General features: G+C 33.8%; 3 protein-coding genes across 4 annotated transcripts in view; 1 reads left to right on the top strand and 2 right to left on the bottom strand.

The window, feature by feature from the left end:
- Window positions 1-4,291, top strand: part of LOC115954154 (protein DETOXIFICATION 22-like) — a 29,450-nt gene extending 25,159 nt beyond the window's left edge. The window contains exons 3-9 of one of the 2 annotated variants that reach the window (XM_031072057.1): window positions 935-1,476; window positions 2,226-2,312; window positions 2,445-2,501; window positions 2,860-3,098; window positions 3,267-3,385; window positions 3,669-3,755; window positions 3,838-4,291. In XM_031072057.1, the coding sequence (XP_030927917.1) occupies window positions 941-1,476; window positions 2,226-2,312; window positions 2,445-2,501; window positions 2,860-3,098; window positions 3,267-3,385; window positions 3,669-3,755; window positions 3,838-3,921 (1,209 nt within the window). In that variant the 5' untranslated portion in view covers window positions 935-940 and the 3' untranslated portion in view covers window positions 3,922-4,291. The remainder of the gene's footprint in view (window positions 1-934; window positions 1,477-2,225; window positions 2,313-2,444; window positions 2,502-2,859; window positions 3,099-3,266; window positions 3,386-3,668; window positions 3,756-3,837) is intronic. The other variant, XM_031072056.1, reaches the window with a different exon arrangement.
- An 893-nt stretch (window positions 4,292-5,184) lies between these two features.
- On the bottom strand, window positions 5,185-11,984 carry LOC115954286 (zinc finger BED domain-containing protein RICESLEEPER 2-like). Its single transcript, XM_031072202.1, has 5 exons — window positions 11,689-11,984; window positions 8,033-8,135; window positions 7,172-7,738; window positions 5,794-7,055; window positions 5,185-5,681 (listed from the first exon to the last, which is right to left on the bottom strand). Exons 3-5 carry the CDS (start codon window positions 7,228-7,230, stop codon window positions 5,563-5,565), a joined length of 1,440 nt encoding a protein of 479 aa, XP_030928062.1. The 5' UTR covers window positions 7,231-7,738; window positions 8,033-8,135; window positions 11,689-11,984; the 3' UTR covers window positions 5,185-5,562.
- LOC115951669 (zinc finger BED domain-containing protein RICESLEEPER 4-like) lies at window positions 7,234-8,109 on the bottom strand. The gene is made up of 2 exons (XM_031068830.1): window positions 8,033-8,109; window positions 7,234-7,738 (listed from the first exon to the last, which is right to left on the bottom strand). The coding sequence occupies exons 1-2, from the start codon at window positions 8,107-8,109 to the stop codon at window positions 7,234-7,236; spliced, it is 582 nt and encodes a 193-aa protein (XP_030924690.1).
- Window positions 11,985-20,148: the final 8,164 nt, after the last annotated feature.

The following is a 20,148-nucleotide window of genomic DNA, read 5'->3' as shown; positions in this document are numbered from 1 at the left end:
TTTATTTTGTGTTAGAACTCATAATTTTTAGGTCTTTTTACTGCTATTTTGTGCGGTATAAGCTAGAGTGATAAAAATAAAAATTGATGATGATTTCAAAGTATTTCCCATTAAAAAAAAAGATATGGAAATCCAACTAAAAACAATTAAATTTTGATAAATGAACATGTTTTTAGCCAATTTTTCTTTATTTAATCACGTTCTCTTTATGTTTATATTTATAAATGATTTTCTTAATTTCATTGAGGTAATAAATTTGGTATTTGCAATTGAGATCTCCATATTTGGTTGTGAGAATAGAGTGATTGAGGAAGTATTTGGGAGGTTGCTTAAATTTATGTAATTTCAGGATATAGAAATATTTTATGATTTAAATTCTTATTTATAGATTTCAAAATCATTTAATCAACTTAAATATTAAAATCTACTTTTAACGGTAAAGATTATAATATGTTATAGTCTTATAGTTTTAATACTATTTTAAAAAAATAAAATAAAATATGAATTAAGAAAATTAAGTATCAAAATATTCAACAGTATTGTGGGCAAACATAAATATTATATAATGAAATAAGTATTATATGTAGGTTTTAATATACATAATAATGATTTCAAATGAAATTATAAAATAGTTCATGCATCGCACAGGACATCATCTAGTTACTAAAAAAAAAAAAAAAAAAAAAAAAAAAAAAAAAAAAAAAAAAAAAAAAAAAAAAAAGAGAGGAAAACTATTTATTATCACATTGTAACATTGCATCAAATAACCACCCACACTGGATGAGTTCTTTGTTTTGATGATTGCATCCTTTTTGTGATTATAAACTGCAACTGGTCATTAAAAAAAAAAGTTGTTTGATGAATGGAAATTCAATTTGCCTAGCAGAACTTCTTTAGTGAGATTTATGTAATTCTTGTGAATTTGGAAATGCAGTTGGGCATGGCTAGTGCATTGGGAACTCTCTGTGGGCAATCATATGGTGCAAAACAATACCACATGCTTGGAGTATATCTTCAAAGATCGTGGATCGTAATGTTCGTTGCATCAATTTTCCTTCTCCCACTATTTATCTTCACAACCCCGATTCTAAAGCTTTTAGGCCAAAGTGATAGTATGGCATATATAGGAGGAGAGGTTGGTCGGTGGTTAATTAGTAGTTTGTTTGCTTTTATTGTGTCTTTTACATGTCAAATGTATTTGCAATCACAGAGCAAGAACATGATTATTACTTACTTGGCAGCAGTGACAATTGTAATCCATATCTTCCTTTCATGGCTTTTAACTGTGAAATATAAGCTTGGGATTCCTGGGGCAATGTTATCAACTGTGTTTGCATTTTGGATTCCCAATATTGGTCAACTTATATATGTTATGTGTGGAGGTTGTCGGGATACATGGAAGGGTTTCTCTTTATTGGCTTTCAAGGATCTTTGGCCTGTTGTCAAGCTTTCTCTATCATCTGGTGTTATGCTTTGGTAAGTCTTTCTCTCAATTATTGAGTTGATGCTATAAATAAACTTGAAAGACGAACTAGGAATTTAGTAACTTTAAAAGTGCACGCCAAAATCAATACGGTATGGTATATGGTCTGAAATAAATAAATAAATAATTTCAAAATAGTTAGTTATCATTTTTCTTTGGCTAAATTGCAACTTACATTCTTAAGGTTTGGGAGTTTTTGGATTTTACATTCTAAAATTTCTTAATTTGAATTTTATATTATTTTTGTATCAATAAAATAATTCTACGTGACATAATGAAAATGATATGGCATCATTTTATTGGACTAGCTAAACACATGTGGCAAACTTATGTGACACTTAACGGAAAATATGATCAAATGAGCTGCCAATGCATATAGAATATAACTTCAGGGGGTAAAATCCAAGATCTAAAAATTCAAGGTGTAAAATCCAAAAAACTCCAAGCTCTAGGGTATAGTTTGCACTTTAACCATTTTGTTTAAAACATCTTTTGTTCTATGATCAAGGCTCCTCATGGGGTTCACTTCTTTGTTATTCTTTTAAAACTTTAAGACCTCACTTATCTGACATGTCTTTGATTTTTTTTTTTTTTTTGAAGAGGACATGTCTTTGATTATTATATCTTTGTAAATAACTCTCTTGAAGTTTATTACTTGGTTACTCAAAAAATTAAAAATGATAGATATATACCTGGTATCTAGAGCTTTAAATATAAGTAAACGCCAAGTTTTTCATTTCAGTGTGGAACTTTGGTACTACACAGCATTGGTTCTTATAACAGGATACCTGAAAAACTCTGAGGCTTCCATCGATGCTCTAACTATATGGTAATTTTCTTACAAATTTTTGTGTGCGCTTCTTATCTCTTATGACTACATTCTTATTGGCTACATTATCCATCTGCCTCAGCCAACGTTTTTCTATACCCTATGATAATTCAAATATATGATTCTTTACAGCCTTAACATCAATGGGTGGGAGATGATGATATCTCTTGGATTCATGTCTGCAGCAAGGTATTACCATCATCTTCATCACCACTATCATCATGGTCTTCATCTATTAAGTATTTCTTTTCAACTAGAATATTGAGCTAGGAGGTTCCATCAATTTCTAGTTAAAACTAAAATTTATGGTTCTTATAGATTGTAGATATAAAATAATGCAATAAGTTTAGCAATATAAAATTTTTCACAACTGTTATGTTGATATATGTTGAGATTGGTACATAATAAGATAATGTAAGTGGTGGGACATGTGAAAATGATGTTACTATAATCACATCTTATTAACTTACCATCTGTAGCCTTTTGCAAAATAACATGTATTAAAACTAACTATTCTATGTTTTGAATGTTTGGTTGATAAATGTAGTGTTCGGGTAGGAAATGAGCTTGGAAGAGGGAGCTCAACAGCTGCAAAGTTCTCAATTGTAGTGACAGTGTTTACCTCATTTATCATTGGATTCGTGCTGTTCCTGTTCTTCCTATTCTTGAAAGGAAGACTTGCTTACATATTCACTGAAAATGAGGAGGTGGTTGAGGCTATCGCGGGCTTGTCACCTTTGCTTGCAGTCTCTATATTATTGAATAGTGTTCAGCCAGTGCTCTCCGGTACTCTTCCTCTTATCTTTTGTTATCCCTTTTTCTATGATTATATAGCCAAGCTACACACATTTAGTAATTATATACTAATGACATATAGTAATTGACTTTTGTAAAGATTGAATATGCTATTTTGTGAGCATTAAAAATTCCAATGTGTATCACTTTCATGGACAGGAGTTGCTGTTGGAGCTGGCTGGCAAAGCATTGTAGCATACGTTAACGTAGCCAGCTATTACATTATAGGGGTTCCAATTGGCCTTGTGCTTGGATATGTTTTTGATATGGGAGTCAAAGTGAGCTATCTTTGCCCCATTTTCCAATAAGTTTGAATTTAGAAGTTGCATCTTCTCTATCAAAAAAAGAAGTATATTCTCACTACTCTTAATTAAAAATGGATATAATGCTCTAATTAAAATAGCACCTCTGATTTGTTAAAGGGTCTTCATTTTTCAAATGGAAGTTTAAATACCTCACAGCATACTTTTCTCTTGGTTGTAATTATGCTTTATGCAAGTACCTTTGAAAAGATTACTTTTGTTGTTGTCATTTAATGTTTTTCTTCTTGTCATGTTGTAGGGTGTTTGGATGGGAATGTTGTTCGGAACTTTTGTTCAAACCATTGCACTTGTCATTATCACCTACAAAACCAATTGGGACGAACAGGTATTAACTTTTGCACCTTATTTACTTAGAAATGTGGAACCACTTTTTATTTGTAAACATTATAAAATGTGCATCTGTGTAGGTAATTGCAGCTCGTAACAGAGTAAAAAGATGGGCTGTGGATGATGCTCAAGAGCCAAAGCTTACCACGTCAGATGTTAGCTAGAAGCTACCTTTCTTTCTTCTTTGCCCCTGCATGTTTGGAGGCTTCCCTTTTTCTGTTCTTTTTTGTTACTTAATCTTTACATCAGGTTCTGTTTGAAAGGAAGGGTGGGGAGAATGGGAAAGAGGAGAGAGGGCAGGGGAATAGGGACCCCTACATTTGCTTTGTCGTTTTATTTTATAATATAGATTTGATAATCGTACTTTTCTTTGTTGAACTTAAGCAAATATATGTAATATATTTGTGATACCCATATTATTTGGATAAGTTTATTTTGTAGGCCTATGTAGACTCCCACAACAAGTTTTTATTAAGTCAAATTGGGTCATTTAAGTGTTTTATATAATGTAATACTTTTGATGTATAAGTGCATATGTCTAGACATTTTCCTCTGATCATTAACAGTTTAACACACTGTTTATAACAAACAATAATATCTAAAAACCACATCTCTCTTTTATCTCATAAAAAACCAAGGAGCAGATCGAATCGAAGAATCCTATCAATTTGATGGCCTGTATGGTGTAGTAAAGGCTAACTTTCTCTAAATCACATATAACGAGAAACAAAATTTACTTCAGTAATTCTCAAAAAAAAAAAATTTACTTTAGTATAAAATTTTACCAAGCGGATGATTATAACACTGTACGGTTGAAGCCATTGCCCTGGAAAATGGTATCATTCTTGCTCATGAGATGAACATTGAACATCCCCCCGTATAATTTTTGAGTCAGACTCCCTCTCTATAGTGCAATCTGTTAATGCAAAGAAAACAGGAGGAACGCTCGGTCACATCTTCAGCGGAATCCATAGCTCTCTTCTCTCCTTCAGAAGCTGGAGCCTCCATCATCTGAAACAGGAACACAACAGAGCAGCCCATGAACTCGCCCAACTTGCAAAATCTGCAGGTACTACTCAAGTCTTGAAAGGAGCCATGTCCCCACTGCCTCATTCCCTGCTCTACCCAGACCCCACATAAGCATTGTATAGTCATCTTGAGCTTCATTTGCTCCTCTCTTTTGTACTTCCTTTTCTTCTTGATGAATGAATGAAAGTTTCCCTTAAAAAAAAAAATAACTCCTCAGTGTGGTTTCTATAATTTTTTTTATCTATTTTAAAATGAATAGATTAGATTTTATGATCTCATACAAAATTTAAGTAGAAACCAAAATAATAATAATAATAAACTTTTGTTGAAATGTTGATGAAATAGTAAAATTCAATCCACACCTTTCAAAATGAATGGAAAAGACTTCAAGAATTTCATAAAGGGATTGCCTCAACAATTTAAAATATATATATATCCTAATCCATCAAGTGGATGTTAAAAGCAAAAAGAATTTTAAGAAAAGATACTGATAGCGATGGCATATCATCCTCAAGACACAAATCCTCTTTAAGGGTAATCATAGAAAAACACAAATTCTTAAAAAAATAAATAAATAAATAAAAGTAAAAAACATACAATTTAGACCGCGAACATAATAATGCAATAATCCAAGTCTCAACATAAAATCCATAACATCATAAACCAGGTTTTAAGTATTGAAAGACTACAAACCACCAAACATCTCACACTACAAACATGTTATAAAAATTTCCCGAATTGCCGCACCGTGAACAACACCAAATAAGGAGCCAAACTCATAAACAACTAAAGCTATTCCATTCCAAAGGCTCAGTGTCATCACTTTCCACGCCACGATCATCATAATCATCAAGAATTGTTTGGATTGTGCCACCTTCTAGCTTAGATGAAGACCCTACAAACAAAAAGAAACATACAAAACAAAATAAACCTCATCAAATCATTAAAACGAAAAATATATAATACAAATTTAATTTGATCACTAATTGAACTATTAGTTTAGTTACCTTTAATTTCATTTTGCAACCAATTTTGGGCACACATCAATGCCTCCAATGTCTTTGGATGAAGTCTATTACGGTGTGGACCCAACAATCGCTCATTAGTACTGAAAGGGGATTCTAAAGCAACTGTTGACACCGGAACAGCTAGAATATCCCTTGCAATGCGTTGCAAAGTAGGATACTTCACACCATTACCCTTCCACCATGACAAAATATCAAAATTTAGGGTTCTTGGCAACACTCCATCCTCAATGTAATGATCAAACTCTAATTTCACATTCCTACACTTTATTTCACTACTAACAAACAAATCAAACTCATAAAGTGACTTAGATTGAGAACCCTTTGTCATACAGAATGAAGAATTAGCAAAACTGTCTTCTTTATCCATTTCCTTAGAATGGTACTGCTCAAGCAAGTCATAGAAAATTCTCCTAATCTTCTCAATTTCTTCATAAGCTGTGTCGCCATAAATTGTAGGGAAACACCATTCTAACAACTTCATCTTAAATCTTGGATCTAAGACAGCAGCGACACCCATGATACGGTCAACCACATTCCAATAACTATCAAATTTTTCCAACATGTTTGATGCCATCTTCCTAATCACCTCATTTGAAGATACGATACATTCAGATAACTCTATTTTCACTTGGCACATATAATGAAAATACATGCTAGCTTTAGGGTAGGTAGTACCAGAAACAAACTTTGTCATGTCGTAAAATAATTCCAATGTACCACAAATATCTTTTACTACCTCCCAATCAATCTCACTTGGTATGCAATTATAAGATGAATCACATTGTCTCAAGTGAAGAAAGACATCTTTATAAACTAAAGCAGTAGAAAGCATCAAATATGTAGAGTTCCAACGAGTCTTTGAATCAAGAATCAACTCTTTAGTGCTTGAAATATATAATTGTCTTGCTGCTTCTTCAAATTTGTTATTTCTCTTTTTTGATGTTGTCCAAAAGAGTACACTTTCACGAATCTTGTCAATACTTTCACCAATAACAGCCAAACCATCTTGAGCAATCAAATTAAAAATATACGCAGCACAACGCATATGCAACAATGATCCATGCAATATAAGTGAACTAATTTGAAACTTGTCCAAGAGAATTTTTATCATTGCATCAGTTGTACCATAATCATCCACAACTACAGTAGATAACTTCCTATCAACATTCCATTCTAATAAGCAATCTAGAAGGGCATTATAAAGAACTTCATTTGTGTGTGGAGAAGGTACATAAATAAACCTAATACAAACAAATCAAATGATTACTATATAACTTGATTAATATAATAATCAATGGTGGAATAAATATAATAGAATAGCTTAATAAATAAAAATGCACATAAAACAAATAAGTACCTCATAAACCGGCTTTCCAACGTCCAAGAGTCATCAATATAATGTGCTTTGACTAGCATAAACTATCTCCTTTTGTTGCTTGAAGTCCACATTGAAGTTGAGATTGCAATTCTACTTGGAATCTTCTCCAACTCCATAAAAGTCTTCCCCCTTTCATAATCATAAATTTTAAAAATGTCTCTCTTTAATGTGTTTCTACAAACCATCTTAAATAATGGTTGAAGAGAAGCTGAAAATTCTCTAAAACCAATGTGTTCAACCATGTTTAGAGGGTACTCATGCAAGATGACCATGTTCGTAAGCTTCCTCCTCACTAAGTTTGGATCAAAATGATAACAGTCCATACTCACTTGTTGTTTAGACTCACCAACCAAGTCCTCTTCAACTTTTCGTTTCTTACAATGATTCCATACAACCGATATTCTCTTTTCTTTACTACCATTTGACGAAATTTCAGTTGGACTAGAACAAGGTGTTGAATCAACATCCTGGTTAGATGACAAATCATCTACCAACTCCAGAGATGGACTACTCCAAATTGGTAGCGAATGTTTAGAGCTATCATTTCTAACATCATCACAAAAGTTATCAAATAAATATGTGAATTACCAATAATAATAATAATAACCAAAAAAAATAGAATAGATTCATTCTATTGGCAATGACAAAAATAAAATTCTTAAAAGACTTTAGATCTTCAGAAATTACTTTTTACTATTAAATAAACTCTAGTCAATAATCACAAATCAACATAACAATTTCTCTTCACTAGTTTTGGCAACCAATTTTTGCCAAAAAATAATCTAAACATCACAATTCACACAATTTAATTGAAAAAGAAATACTCATCTAGACACTTACCCTTCACTGGGAGAAAACAATGGCGAGGCTGAGCGAGACAAGCACTCGTCATCTCTCATCTCTTCACTTTGATCCATGTGGGATTAATCCATGCGTGCAACAGCTAGAATGATAAGAGAACTAATTACAAACAAGCTTCAAATTATATGACTATTAATTTTTAAGAAAACCGTGCGTAAACTTTGGGGTCCTAGGAAAGGCTATGGAATTTTTTTTTCTTTTGAACCATTCATATGTTATGTTGCAAGATAAACCTTAGTATTGTATTTTTCAGCCAGGAAATGATCTCTGTTGCAACAAATGAGGCTTAGACAAATTTCTTCTCCTTTATAAGAAAATTGAATGAATACTGGATACTACAAAATTTTGAACTCTATATGGTCACAAAAATTTTTAAAGGATAAATTACAAAATTACCCCTGGGATTTGGGCTAATGCCCAGTACTATTTAGATTTTTCAAAAATACCTAATTTTATCCCTGAACACAAACACCATTTGAAAGTTTCACTGCTCCTCCAAGCCTTTTTTCTGTTTCTTTCTCCATCTCTGGCTATTATCCATCTACTATTTACTACACAAACACTCCATTGTGCATATAAGTCACAATACAGTTACTACGGGACTGCATGTGGCAATTAAACTAAATTTTTGGGAAAATAAGTACAAAAAGTGTTAAGTGTGGTTTGTGTGTAGAGTGAAAATTGGATATTTTTGAAAAGTTTGGATAGTGCTTAGCACTAGTCGAAACCTTAGGCGTTGTTTTTGTATTTTACCCATTTTAAAATCAAACCATCTAACTTCCATTTCAAATTTAACTATTAATAACAAATCATACAAAATCGCATCTGTATAGACAAGAATCTCAACTCAAAACCTCATATTCAGATCCTAATGCCTTGTTTGTTCACTAAGAAAAATCATGCCAAAACGGAAAACTACCTAAAAAAAAAAAAATCAAACCATCCAACTTCCATTTCAAATTTAACTCAGAAAGCTATTCATTTCTTGTATTTTCCTACAATCTCTTAGTAACAAGTTTAAATAAGCAAAATAACAAAATTGATCATGTAGTAAATAAGACCAAAACCATATAATAGAAAATAAAAATAAATAAATTTCTTCAATTGAGCAACTATTATTCAGTAAGTGAATACTTCCATATGAAAAAATTTTAAAAATAAAAAATAAAAAAACTAAATAAATTGAGCATTTTCATTACCTAAAAAATAACAAATGAATGGATGAAATTATAAACTAAGCATTAACAAGATTTGTAGGCAGAATAGACTAAAAAGACATAAAGGGGGGGGGGGGGGGGGAGGAGCCAACTACGAAAGCACATAGATAATGTGATGTAGGAGAATATAAGCCCCAAGGGAACCATCAATCATTTGTCTTTTATTTCTCTATGTTATATTTAATTTCTTGTTATGTCTTTATATTTTCAAAGGTCAAGACTTTTAATGAAGTTGGATGAACAGAAACTAATTGTTTTATGTAAGATAAACAACTAGGATTCTAGGGTTACTAGGCTGTTATAAACAGTCTCTTTTGAGTCATAGGCAGCTTTTTCTTATCTACTATATGAAATTTCTTCCAAAAAAAGGAAAAAAATGAACTCTCATATTTGAATGTTTCTTGAACTCTTTGAACCTAGAAATTGATGTGATTGTTTCAAATCCAATCCTGTTATCTTAATCTTTGCTGTAATATAATTTTCTGTTAGAATTTTTTCTTAATCTAGAACTATGTTCTCCCCACCATATCAAGTAATTCAAAGCAAAAGATCATAAATCTGAGCCACAAAACTCAGATTTGAGTCAAAGATTGCAACATTAAGCTATGACTAGTCAATGATTGGTCATGGTAGAGAGTGTGGGGCAAAGGAAATCAAGCTAACAGACAACCATGGCTAAGATGAGGTGTATAATTGAAGATATTTTGTGGATTGAACAAGCAACAACAGGAACTGGCTCAAGCCTGAATGGAGATTCCAAAAGGTGACCACAAACGCTGGAAAATAGCTAAAGTAGGTCTTGAGAACAAGAATGATAGTATGAAAGAAGAAAACCCCTTTAACTCTTCTGGATGCCAGATCCGTAGAAGTTGCAACATGAGACGGATTAAAGGATGTGTGCAGTTGAATTTAAAGATCAAAATTTTGAAAGAGATTGTGTTGTAGGCTGGGATTTTTATCCGATCTATGATGTCTATTAATGATGGTGATTTATAGGTAAGTACTTCGGTACATAGTAAAGAAACTATTCAAGAGAGAATGCACAAACAGTATTCAATGCAAGCCATAAGAGTGTTCTTTTTGACATGGAAGGTTTGCATACACATGTTGACTTAAATAACCCAATAGTGGTCAATGAGATTCCATTTGAAGTAAAAGTAGTGAGGTTTTAAAGGCCTAGGCATGAGTCTTTTAGTGTCAAAAAGGGAAAAAACTGCAATCTCTACAATTCATGCAAATAAGGTTTATTTTAGTACTCTAGTTGAGTCTAGAAATTTCTAGGAAATCTAAGTATCTGAGGTTCTATTTTCTTTAGGTCCAAGTTAGTCTTTTATTAGGTTTTTAGTTCACTCAAACTTGGTGTTCTAATACTACTAAGACAAGAAAGAGTCTTCCTTGTCCTAGTAGTAAGATAAAGGGGTAGAATTTTAGGGTTACTAAGCAATATAAACAGTGTCCTTCAAGTCATTGTAGGCAGCATTTTCATATCTATTTATGCAATTTCAAATTTGAATATTTCTTAAGCTCTCTGAGCTTAGAAATCAATATTGGATTGTTCCAACTTCAATCCTATTATCTCATTTGTATCCTTAACTTTGTTGTTGGAATTCCTTCTTAAACCATTTTTTACACAGAAAATGTTTATTGCACACACTCACTTACCCACACAATACACACTCAATTTTTTGAACTAAAATCGTGACTTCAAGTCACAATTTGTGTGTAGAGTGGTGAGTGTGTGTACTACGTGCGTAAATTCGAGTGTGAAATAGACATTGCTCATTTTATGCTAGACCCAAAGAAAATATTTGAAACTACCTTGGTGTATAGATGGACTAGCTCCTTGCTAAGGACTTAAAAGGGTCAGACAAAACCATAGCGTACATTCACTAAATAGGTAAAATGATTTGAAACCAAGGAAGGATACAACAGATACCATATATGGTGACCAATCAGTATCAATCAAATATTTATGAAATAAAGAATAAATACTAAAATTAAGAAATTGATACTCTTGCCAAAACCATGAATCTGAGAAATCCAAATGATAAGGAACAAAAACAGAGGAAAGGAAAAGGAGTAAAAGAGAGGGACCCAATAGCAATATCAATCAATAATTAGACATTCTCCTACATTCTTTACCAACAATAGAAATATAAGTAAAACAAAACAAAACAAAACAATCCCAAATGCTATGATTCTGTAAAACCCAACCTCAAAAAAAAAAAAACAAACAAACAAAGTTTTAGATGCAGATAAACACATATACAAACAAACCCACATGAAAAAAATCACACAATAAGAAAAACAACCGAAGGTGGTGCAAAGAAAAATAGACTTTGGACGGTAATCCTTGGCTACTAATTCATTCTTAGATAAATGTACTTCAAAAATGGGTTTAGGAGAAGAAACGCAGACCTGAGAGAGCTGGAGAGGCTGTGAATATTGAAGGGCAGCTGAGTGGCTGAGTATGTATAAGTAGGGTTTAAATTGATAGAAAGAGCGCGGGTTTTTTTCTGCGGGGATTTCCATTCCCCAGCCCGCCCCGCCAGCTGAAAACATCCACTCTTCTCTTTTTCTTTTTCTTTTTTTTTTAAATCTTTTTCCTCTTTCTTTCTTCTCTTCTCTCGTGTTCCTCTGATTCTCTCCTTCTCAATCTCCGCCACTTCATGGCGGTAGCTTGGCGTCGCTGATGATGACCCGTTGCCAATGCTTTCTTTCTTTCTTTTTTTAATAATAAATGAAAGAGAAGCCTCGTAACATTCTCAATTATATACGGTAAATTGTTATTAATTATAATTGATTAAATTATGAATTATGTAATTTGCTTGTAAAGTTACTGTAACTTGTAACTTTTAAGTTGAGTTATAGTCTGCATTTGTATTAGAATATCTTTCATCTATCTTGTGTTTGTTTGTTTTTATTAAAAAAAAAATCTTAGAAATTATAACTTGCACTTTAGTTTGGAGTAATTTTGATTTCGTCTTTTAAAATTAAAAAAAAAAAAAAAGAAGACAATTTTGGAAATTATAATATGCACATAGTGGTTTGGAGTATTTTTAGAATCGTCATTATAAGGAGAATACATGCATACTTGGAGAAGTTGATGCAACCTTGTGTGCTTTGGGTTTTTGTACTAAGCTAGGTTTGCCGTTGGAGTGTGTTTGCAATGTAAACACCTATACCAATACCTAAAACTTCTACAATTAAGAAGTTTGATTATGTGGCAAGTTATGACATAAATTGTATAAATATTATAGTACCAACGTTACTCTTAAAAATACTTAAAATATTTATTGCACACTTCACATCATATTGGGCTGAGCTAAAAATTCCATCTATCAATGCACTTCACATCATATTGGGCTAAGTTGAAAAAAAGCTAAATTTAACGGCTGAAATTTTTTGCTTTTATTCAAAAATTAGAAGCATTTATCATTTCCAATGTAAGTCACAAGAGAGGCTTAGGAATTCAAAAAGAATACAAAAGAAAAGAAAGAAAGAGAAAGTAGAAACACAATAGTATTCAGCTAAAAAGAGAGTAAATTACAGAATGATGGAAAAGAACAAAAGAAAGAGAAGGAGAAAAAGAGGAAGACAAAGGCATGACCAGCGACTGTGTTGGCAACCTGCTGTCTCAACTTGGCGTAGCCCTGCTTTGTTGTCTTCATCTTCTCTATTTTTTTTTCCTTACAAATTCTTTTGTTCAAGATTTGGAAAATAAAAAATCTAAAGTGCATGTTGGCCAAATCTTTAATTTCGGCCAGCATGGGCCGAAACAAAAAGGAACCATGAGAACCGCAAGAACCGTTCACGGCTCTAAGAACCGTGCGATTGAACCGCAGTTCATACGGGTCCATACTTTTTTGGCATAAAGAGGTTCTTAAGGTTAAAAGAACCGCAAAAATGAGGCATTCACAGTTAACCGGTCGGACCGTACAGTCCGGTCCGGGTTTCAAAATCATATTTTTATGTTCACACATTGAGCAACGATGATTCAAAAAAAAAAAAAAAAAAAAAAAAAAAAAAAAACGTATTGAACAATGCAAGAAGATCAATGTAAATAAAATAAACCCAAAGGCCAATCTAATTAAAATTATCAATTTGATAATAGCCCACCATTTAATTAAAATCTACATGTCCTCACTTCAATTTGTAAGGGAAAATTGAAAATATTTAAGTGAGTGTTAGTATGTTACAAGTTAGAACAGTTGAGAGGAGAATAAAATTAACATTCTATAGTGCATGCCTTGAACAACGTTCATCAATTGAGGGGACGCTGCAATTACAATGTTGGAAAAAAAAAATAATAAATAAAATAATTAGTTGTCCATGAGTATGGAGATTATACAATTCAAGTGGGAAAAAAATGCAATAAATACAACTTAATTGGATTCTATTAACCCTCGTTACCCACCTTTGATTTCTTTTTCTCACCTTTTTTTTTTCATTTACATTTCTTTTATTCATTCTACATATTTCATTATTGCACTCATATGTTTTTTTTTTGGGAAAACAAATCATTCATTCATATAATCATAATAACAAAACATCCTGAATCAAGGCCTCCACAGCCAAGGGAGGAGAATCCTCCATCCAATACACATCATTATCTAAAGAATTCCTAGCATGTTGAGCAAAAGCATGTGCAACCTTATTCCCACCCCTTCTAGTAATGCTAATTCTAGCCCACTCTAAACAATGAACCAAGTGACGAATGTCATCCACTACATAGCCTAGTAGAAAGCAATTAATCTGTGACGATGAAATGGCTTGCATAACATTTACATTATCTCCCTCTATTATCAGCTTGGTGAATCCAGCATCCATAGCAAATTCCATTGATCTTCTACGTGCCAACAACTCTGCTTCCTCACTAGAACTCACCTTCAGACCAGTTGTTGTCATTGCCGCCAAAACCTGACCATGCTCATTCTGAATAATTGCACCCATTCCAGTTCTATCCATGTCTGTAAAAATAGTTGCATCAAAGTTTAATTTATAAGTTGATGATGGTGGAGGCTGCCAAGTTTCGCTGCATTGTTGCTCCATCCGTGTCATAGTCAACTACACCTGGGCTATTCTATAATCTATCAAACACTCCTCTGCTCTGTTATTCAGGTTCCTCAGGTCCATTAGATTAACACCAAACACCACCCGATTCCGCTGGTTCCATGTAAGCCAAGCCTGAACCTAAAACAGCTCTAACTCCTCTCTCGTCAACCTGTCACTGAGATACTCCATGAGCTTCATCACGTTAGTTACACCTGAACATCTTTTTCTGCAATTTTCGACAACTTCCAGCCCAAATATCTTGCACCGCAACACATTCCCAGATTGCATGGATTGTATTCTCAGGCTCCCTTAGGCAGATTGGACATTTATCATCAGTTAATACTCTTCTCCACACTGCACTACTAGCCAATGATTCGGCCCTATCCTCCCCTTGTATCCTCCTTGCAACCTTGTAAGCTGACTTAACAGAAAAATTCCCATTTTTATTATAGCTCCAGATGATAGAATTAGCCACGTGTCTTCTGCTAAGCTGAATTCTACATATTGCTTCAACATCATCCCGATGGAAAATTGAATGAATCAATTCACTCCTCCACACATGTATCTCCGAGTTAATTAAATCTGAGACAGCCATCTCACCCAATAAATCATGGTTAGGATGTAATTCCTTATTTGTAGGATGATTCGGGATCCACCTATCTCCAAGCACCCTAGTTGAGCTCCCATTGCCAAACCTCCAACAATAACCAGCCTTTAGAATAGGCAAGGCAGCCACCAAACTCCTCCAAACATGAGAGTAACTCGGTGATTCCTTAGCATCAAGGAAAGAGGATCGAGGAAAATACCGCGCTTTGAAACACATATGTAGTAAGGAATCATTACCTTGAATCATCCTCTACCCTTGTTTAGCCAACATAGCTAAATTAAACACCCTTAGATCCCAAAATCCCATACCACCCTCCATTTTAGAAGTTGATAATTTATCCCAACTCTTACAATGAATTTTTCTTTCATTACCCACTTGTCCCCACCAAAACTTAGCACACAAATTATTCAATTCATCATATAGTTTCAAAGGGAGTAGAAATACACTCATCGTATATGTGGGTATAGATTAAGCTACAGCCTTTATAAGAATTTCTTTGTCAGCTCTAGATAAAAGCATACCTTTCCATCCTTGCAATTTTTTCCATACTCTATCCTTCATATAGGCAAAAGTGTGATATTTATCCCTTCCAATCAAAGTTGGCAACCCTAGATAGGATTCAAACTTCACCACCTCCTTGACCCCCAAAATCTGCAACACCTGTTGTTTCTGAGTATCTATCGTATTGTTACTAAAGAAAGCTAAAGACTTCTCCAGAATAATACTTTGACCTGAAGCTCGTTCATAAGTTTGAAGAATTTCTACTACCACTTCCCCTTCCTTTGGTGTTGCTTGACAAAACAGCAAAGAGCCATCTGCAAATAATAAATTAGAAACTCTAAAAGCTCCTCTACAGATTGACACACTTGTAATCCTCCCTTCTAGTTCAGCTTTAGCCAACAGAGTAGTGAAGCCTTCTACACATAAGAGAAACAGGTATGGTGATAATGGATCTCCTTGACGTATTCCTCTAAATGGATGTATCATGTCATAAGGTCTTCCGTTCACCAAAATAGAAGAAGATGGAGTAATAACGCAGCTCATCACTCTTTCTATCCACCTTGTTGGGAAACCCAACTTCTCCATAATTTTTTGCAAGAATGGCCATTCAACCTGGTCATACGCCTTGCTAATGTCTAGCTTCAATGCCATAGTCATTTTCTTGCCCTTCTTCCTCACATGCATGGTATGTATAGTCTCATAAGCCACCAACACGTTATCTGTAATCAATCTGCTCGAAACAAAAGCACTCTAGGTAGGGGAGATAATATTTGGAAGTCCTTGCTTCAATCTATTTGCCAGCACTTTGGAAATAATTTTATAAATCACATTACATAGACTGATAGGTCTAAACTCAGACATTTTCTATGAATTTCACTTTAGGAATAAGTACAATGTTTGTGTGATTTATCTCAAGTTGCATATTTCCATTCTTTAAAAAATCCAAAACAGAAAAAACTACATCACCCACTATGTGCCAAAATTTCTGATAGAATAGAGCATTCATACCATCAGGTCTTGGAGCCTTTGTAGGCCCCATCTGGAACAGAGCCACCTTAACCTCCTTAGTAGTAAACTCACCCAACAAGACCTCCTGCATGTTATCAGTCACTTTATTTGAAAATGCATTCAGACATTCCTCCATTTGATCAGCTACACCTGCACTAAAAAGATTGTCAAAATAATCTGAAGCTACTTCAACAACCTCCTCTAACTCCTCCACCCACTGCCCTTGTGAATTTTGTATACCACTTGTTAGGTTCTAAGTACTTAGGAACTAATGTATTAGAACTTTAATGTATATTGTTGGCAAACCATGATCAAAACAGGTTGTTTAGTCTTATTTAGACTTACTCAAAGTTGTGGCTTTTATGTAAAGTTGGATTCAAGCTGATGTAGAATTAATAGTGCATTTTAGCCTGATTCGATCGATCAAAGTTTAGGCTCGATCAATCGAAAATCGGGCAGAATGCTGTTTTCTACAGAATTCCAACTCAGCCATAGTTCATTAAAACGTTTAGGGTTTATGTTTTTGCCCTAGGTATATAAGAAAAACTCTAGCCACATTTTAGATGTTGCTCATATTGCTGTTTGTGTAAATCTCTTGTGAGATCTGTGAGGAGCTTTCCTTACACAAGCTTAAGATTATCAAGAAGGAGATTTGTTCAAGAACTTGACGATCGTTCAATTGCTGCCATAGAAGCTTAAAGAAACACAAGCGGGTGTGCTTGTACTTGCTGGAGAATCCAAGAAAGAAGGAGTTCGTGGTCTCGGAGCTTGCACATGGTCGTGTCAGTAAGTTTCTACTGGTGGGTAGTAATAGGATATTAGTGGTTTAAGTCTTATTGTAAAACTTCGATTCTTTCATAGTGGATTCAGGTTTACCTTGAGGATAGCTAGGTTAAACTCTCCCCAGGTTTTTACCGGTTTGGTTTCCTAGGTCATCATATCATGTATTATTTATCTTTCCGCTGTTTTGCATGATATGATTGTTTGATTGTGATAACCTAAATCTAGGATTTGGACTAAGTAATAACTTGGCTAGTTAACTAGGTTAATCCAATTGTGTTTTTAAGGGGTCTAAAAACATACAAGTGGTATCAGAGCAGGTAGCTCTCTTGTTGTTTATCTTTTGATCACTGAGCTGATCCTTGACCCCTGTTATCATGGAACACAGACATTCTCTTGTTATTCCTCCTTACTTTGATGGGAATAATTATGCTTATTGGAAAGTAAGAATGAAAGCATTCCTGAAATCAATTAATGAGAAAGTCTGGAACTCTATCGAATACAAATAGGAGAAGCCCACTACTCCTATTAGTGAGTGCAAACTTCTCAAAAAGAAGCAGCTGCGTTCAATAGCAAAGCTATGAATGCTATCTTTAATGCTGTTTCTATGGAAGAATTTAAGAGAATCTTTAATGTTGAGGTTGCTCATACTGCTTGGAATATCCTCCAGACTATGCATGAAGGCACAAAGGCAGTTAAAATCAATAAATTGCAGCAATTAACTTCTAAATTTGAAAGCATTAGGATGTCTGATGATGGATCTTTTGATAAATTCTATGCTAAACTTAATGATATTGTTAATTCTACATATAACTTGGGTGAAATCTATGATCAACCTAAAATTGTTAGGAAGATTCTTAGATCTTTGACTGAAGATTTTAGACTCAAAGTGATTGTCATCACTGAGAGCAAGGATATGGACTCTATTACTGTTGATGAACTTGTAGGATCTCTTCAATCCTATGAGTTGGACCTACCTAAGACTAGCAAATTCAAATCAATAGCTCTTAAGTCAATTGATGATGTTGATGTTGGTGGATTTGATGATGAGCTCTCTGCTACAAAGATTGCTTACCTTGTCAAGAATTTTAGGAATTTCCTTAGAAACAACAACAGAAAGGCAAGAGATAAGAACACTACTAAACCTAGAAACTTTAGGAAGAATGATCCCACTAAGGTTAACAACATTGATAAACCTAGAGAAAAAGTATGTCAATCTTCTAATAATTCTATGGGTCCTCAGTGTTTTGGATGTTAAGGGTATGGTCACATGAAATCTGAATGCTCTACTTATTTGAAGTCTAAGAGTAAGACTATGGCTGTAACCCTTAGTGATATTAAAGTTTCTGATGATGGATCTGGTTGTAGCGAGGATGGAAACTTCATTGCTTTCACTGCTGAAGAGAACCCTTCTGATGGGGAACTTTCTGAGGATGCAGATCTTTAAGAAGCTTACAATAAACTTTGCAAAATTGTTGCAAAGGATGTAATGAATGTTGAATTAGGCTTGAAGAAAATTGCATCTCTTGAGCTTGATAAGAAAAATTTGCTTGTTAAATTGTTTGATGCTACTAAACTTTTGAATAATGTGAAGACTGAGAACATGCTTTTGCTTGATAAAGTTAAGAATTTGGAACATGAGCTTTCTGTTGCTAGAGAACAAACTAATAGATCTGCTAGTTCCAAACTTAATCATATGCTTATTGTTCAAAAGTCTCCTTCTGACAAAACTGGATTACGTTTTGTAGAAAGCATTAATGTGTCTACACCCAATTCCACTATCTTTGTTCCTTCATCTTCTTCTAAACCCCCTGTGAGTGAGGTTGTCAAACCCTTAGAAGTTACACCTCCTAGGAAGATTAGGGTTGAACTGAAAGAGTCTAAACCTAAAAAGTCTACCCTTTCTAAGGACAAGTCACATGATAAGCCTGCATGGGTTTGTCATTTTTGTGGAAAGTCTGGACACATTCGTTCAAACTGTTACAAGCTGCAAACTACTAAGAGAGCAAACAAACCAAAAGTACCTATGTCTCAAGCACAAGATTCTATGGTACTAATTGGTGAATTGGTAAAGGCTCTAAACCTTTATTCCAATCCTGGAGTTGGAAATCATTCTCATGAGAATAAGAACTCCAATGCTCGTGGTGCATCTAAAAAGTTTTGGATGCAAAAGACTCAATCTAATTGAGTCCTTCTGTTATGGTTCTTGTGCTTCATTGCTATTCTTTATGACCATTGTTCTTTGATTTTTTGTTTTCTTTGTTTCTAGGATTTTCATTGCATAAACATTCATGCATTTCATTCTAGGTTGTTTTTGTTTATTTTTTTCCAAATTTTTTTTTTTAAAAAAAGGAAGCTAATTGTGTTTTTGCACTATTTTCTTGGTTTTGAAAACAAGGTTGGTCAATTTATTTTCACATAACATGTCTTTTGTACTTTGTTTAGCATTTATGAGTTTACTTATTGCACTTTTCTAGTTGAACCTTTGTAGTGCATGTTGTGTGGAAAAGATGTTTATGGTTTTGGTCACTTTGTCTTGATCTTGAAATCACATGTCTTTGACTGTCGGACTTGAACCTTTTGAGAAAGGCATAAATAATCATCTCACCACTATTCACTAGCCAATCATGAACACCTTAGTGCATATTGTAAGATTTTGTGCTCGAGAAAGTGTAACATATGCACAAAAAGATCATAAGGTGTAGCCTTAGTTTAAATGCTAAATTGGTGAGTACATTATTGGACTTAAAGCTAAATCAAATAAATGCTAAAATTGTTGCGTACATTATCCCAGCTATTTTAATAAGTTTCTGAACAATTAAAATTTGTGTATACAATATGAGGCAAAATCAAGAAACTTACATGATTGCAAGCTTATGATCTAGGAGATATGGGAGTTATATGATGTAACTCTTTAGGGGATAGTC

This window comes from Quercus lobata, chromosome 7 (assembly GCF_001633185.2).
Source record: "Quercus lobata isolate SW786 chromosome 7, ValleyOak3.0 Primary Assembly, whole genome shotgun sequence".
Classification (NCBI taxonomy): domain Eukaryota; kingdom Viridiplantae; phylum Streptophyta; class Magnoliopsida; order Fagales; family Fagaceae; genus Quercus; species Quercus lobata.
This window is presented reverse-complemented; position numbering and strand designations above follow the sequence as displayed.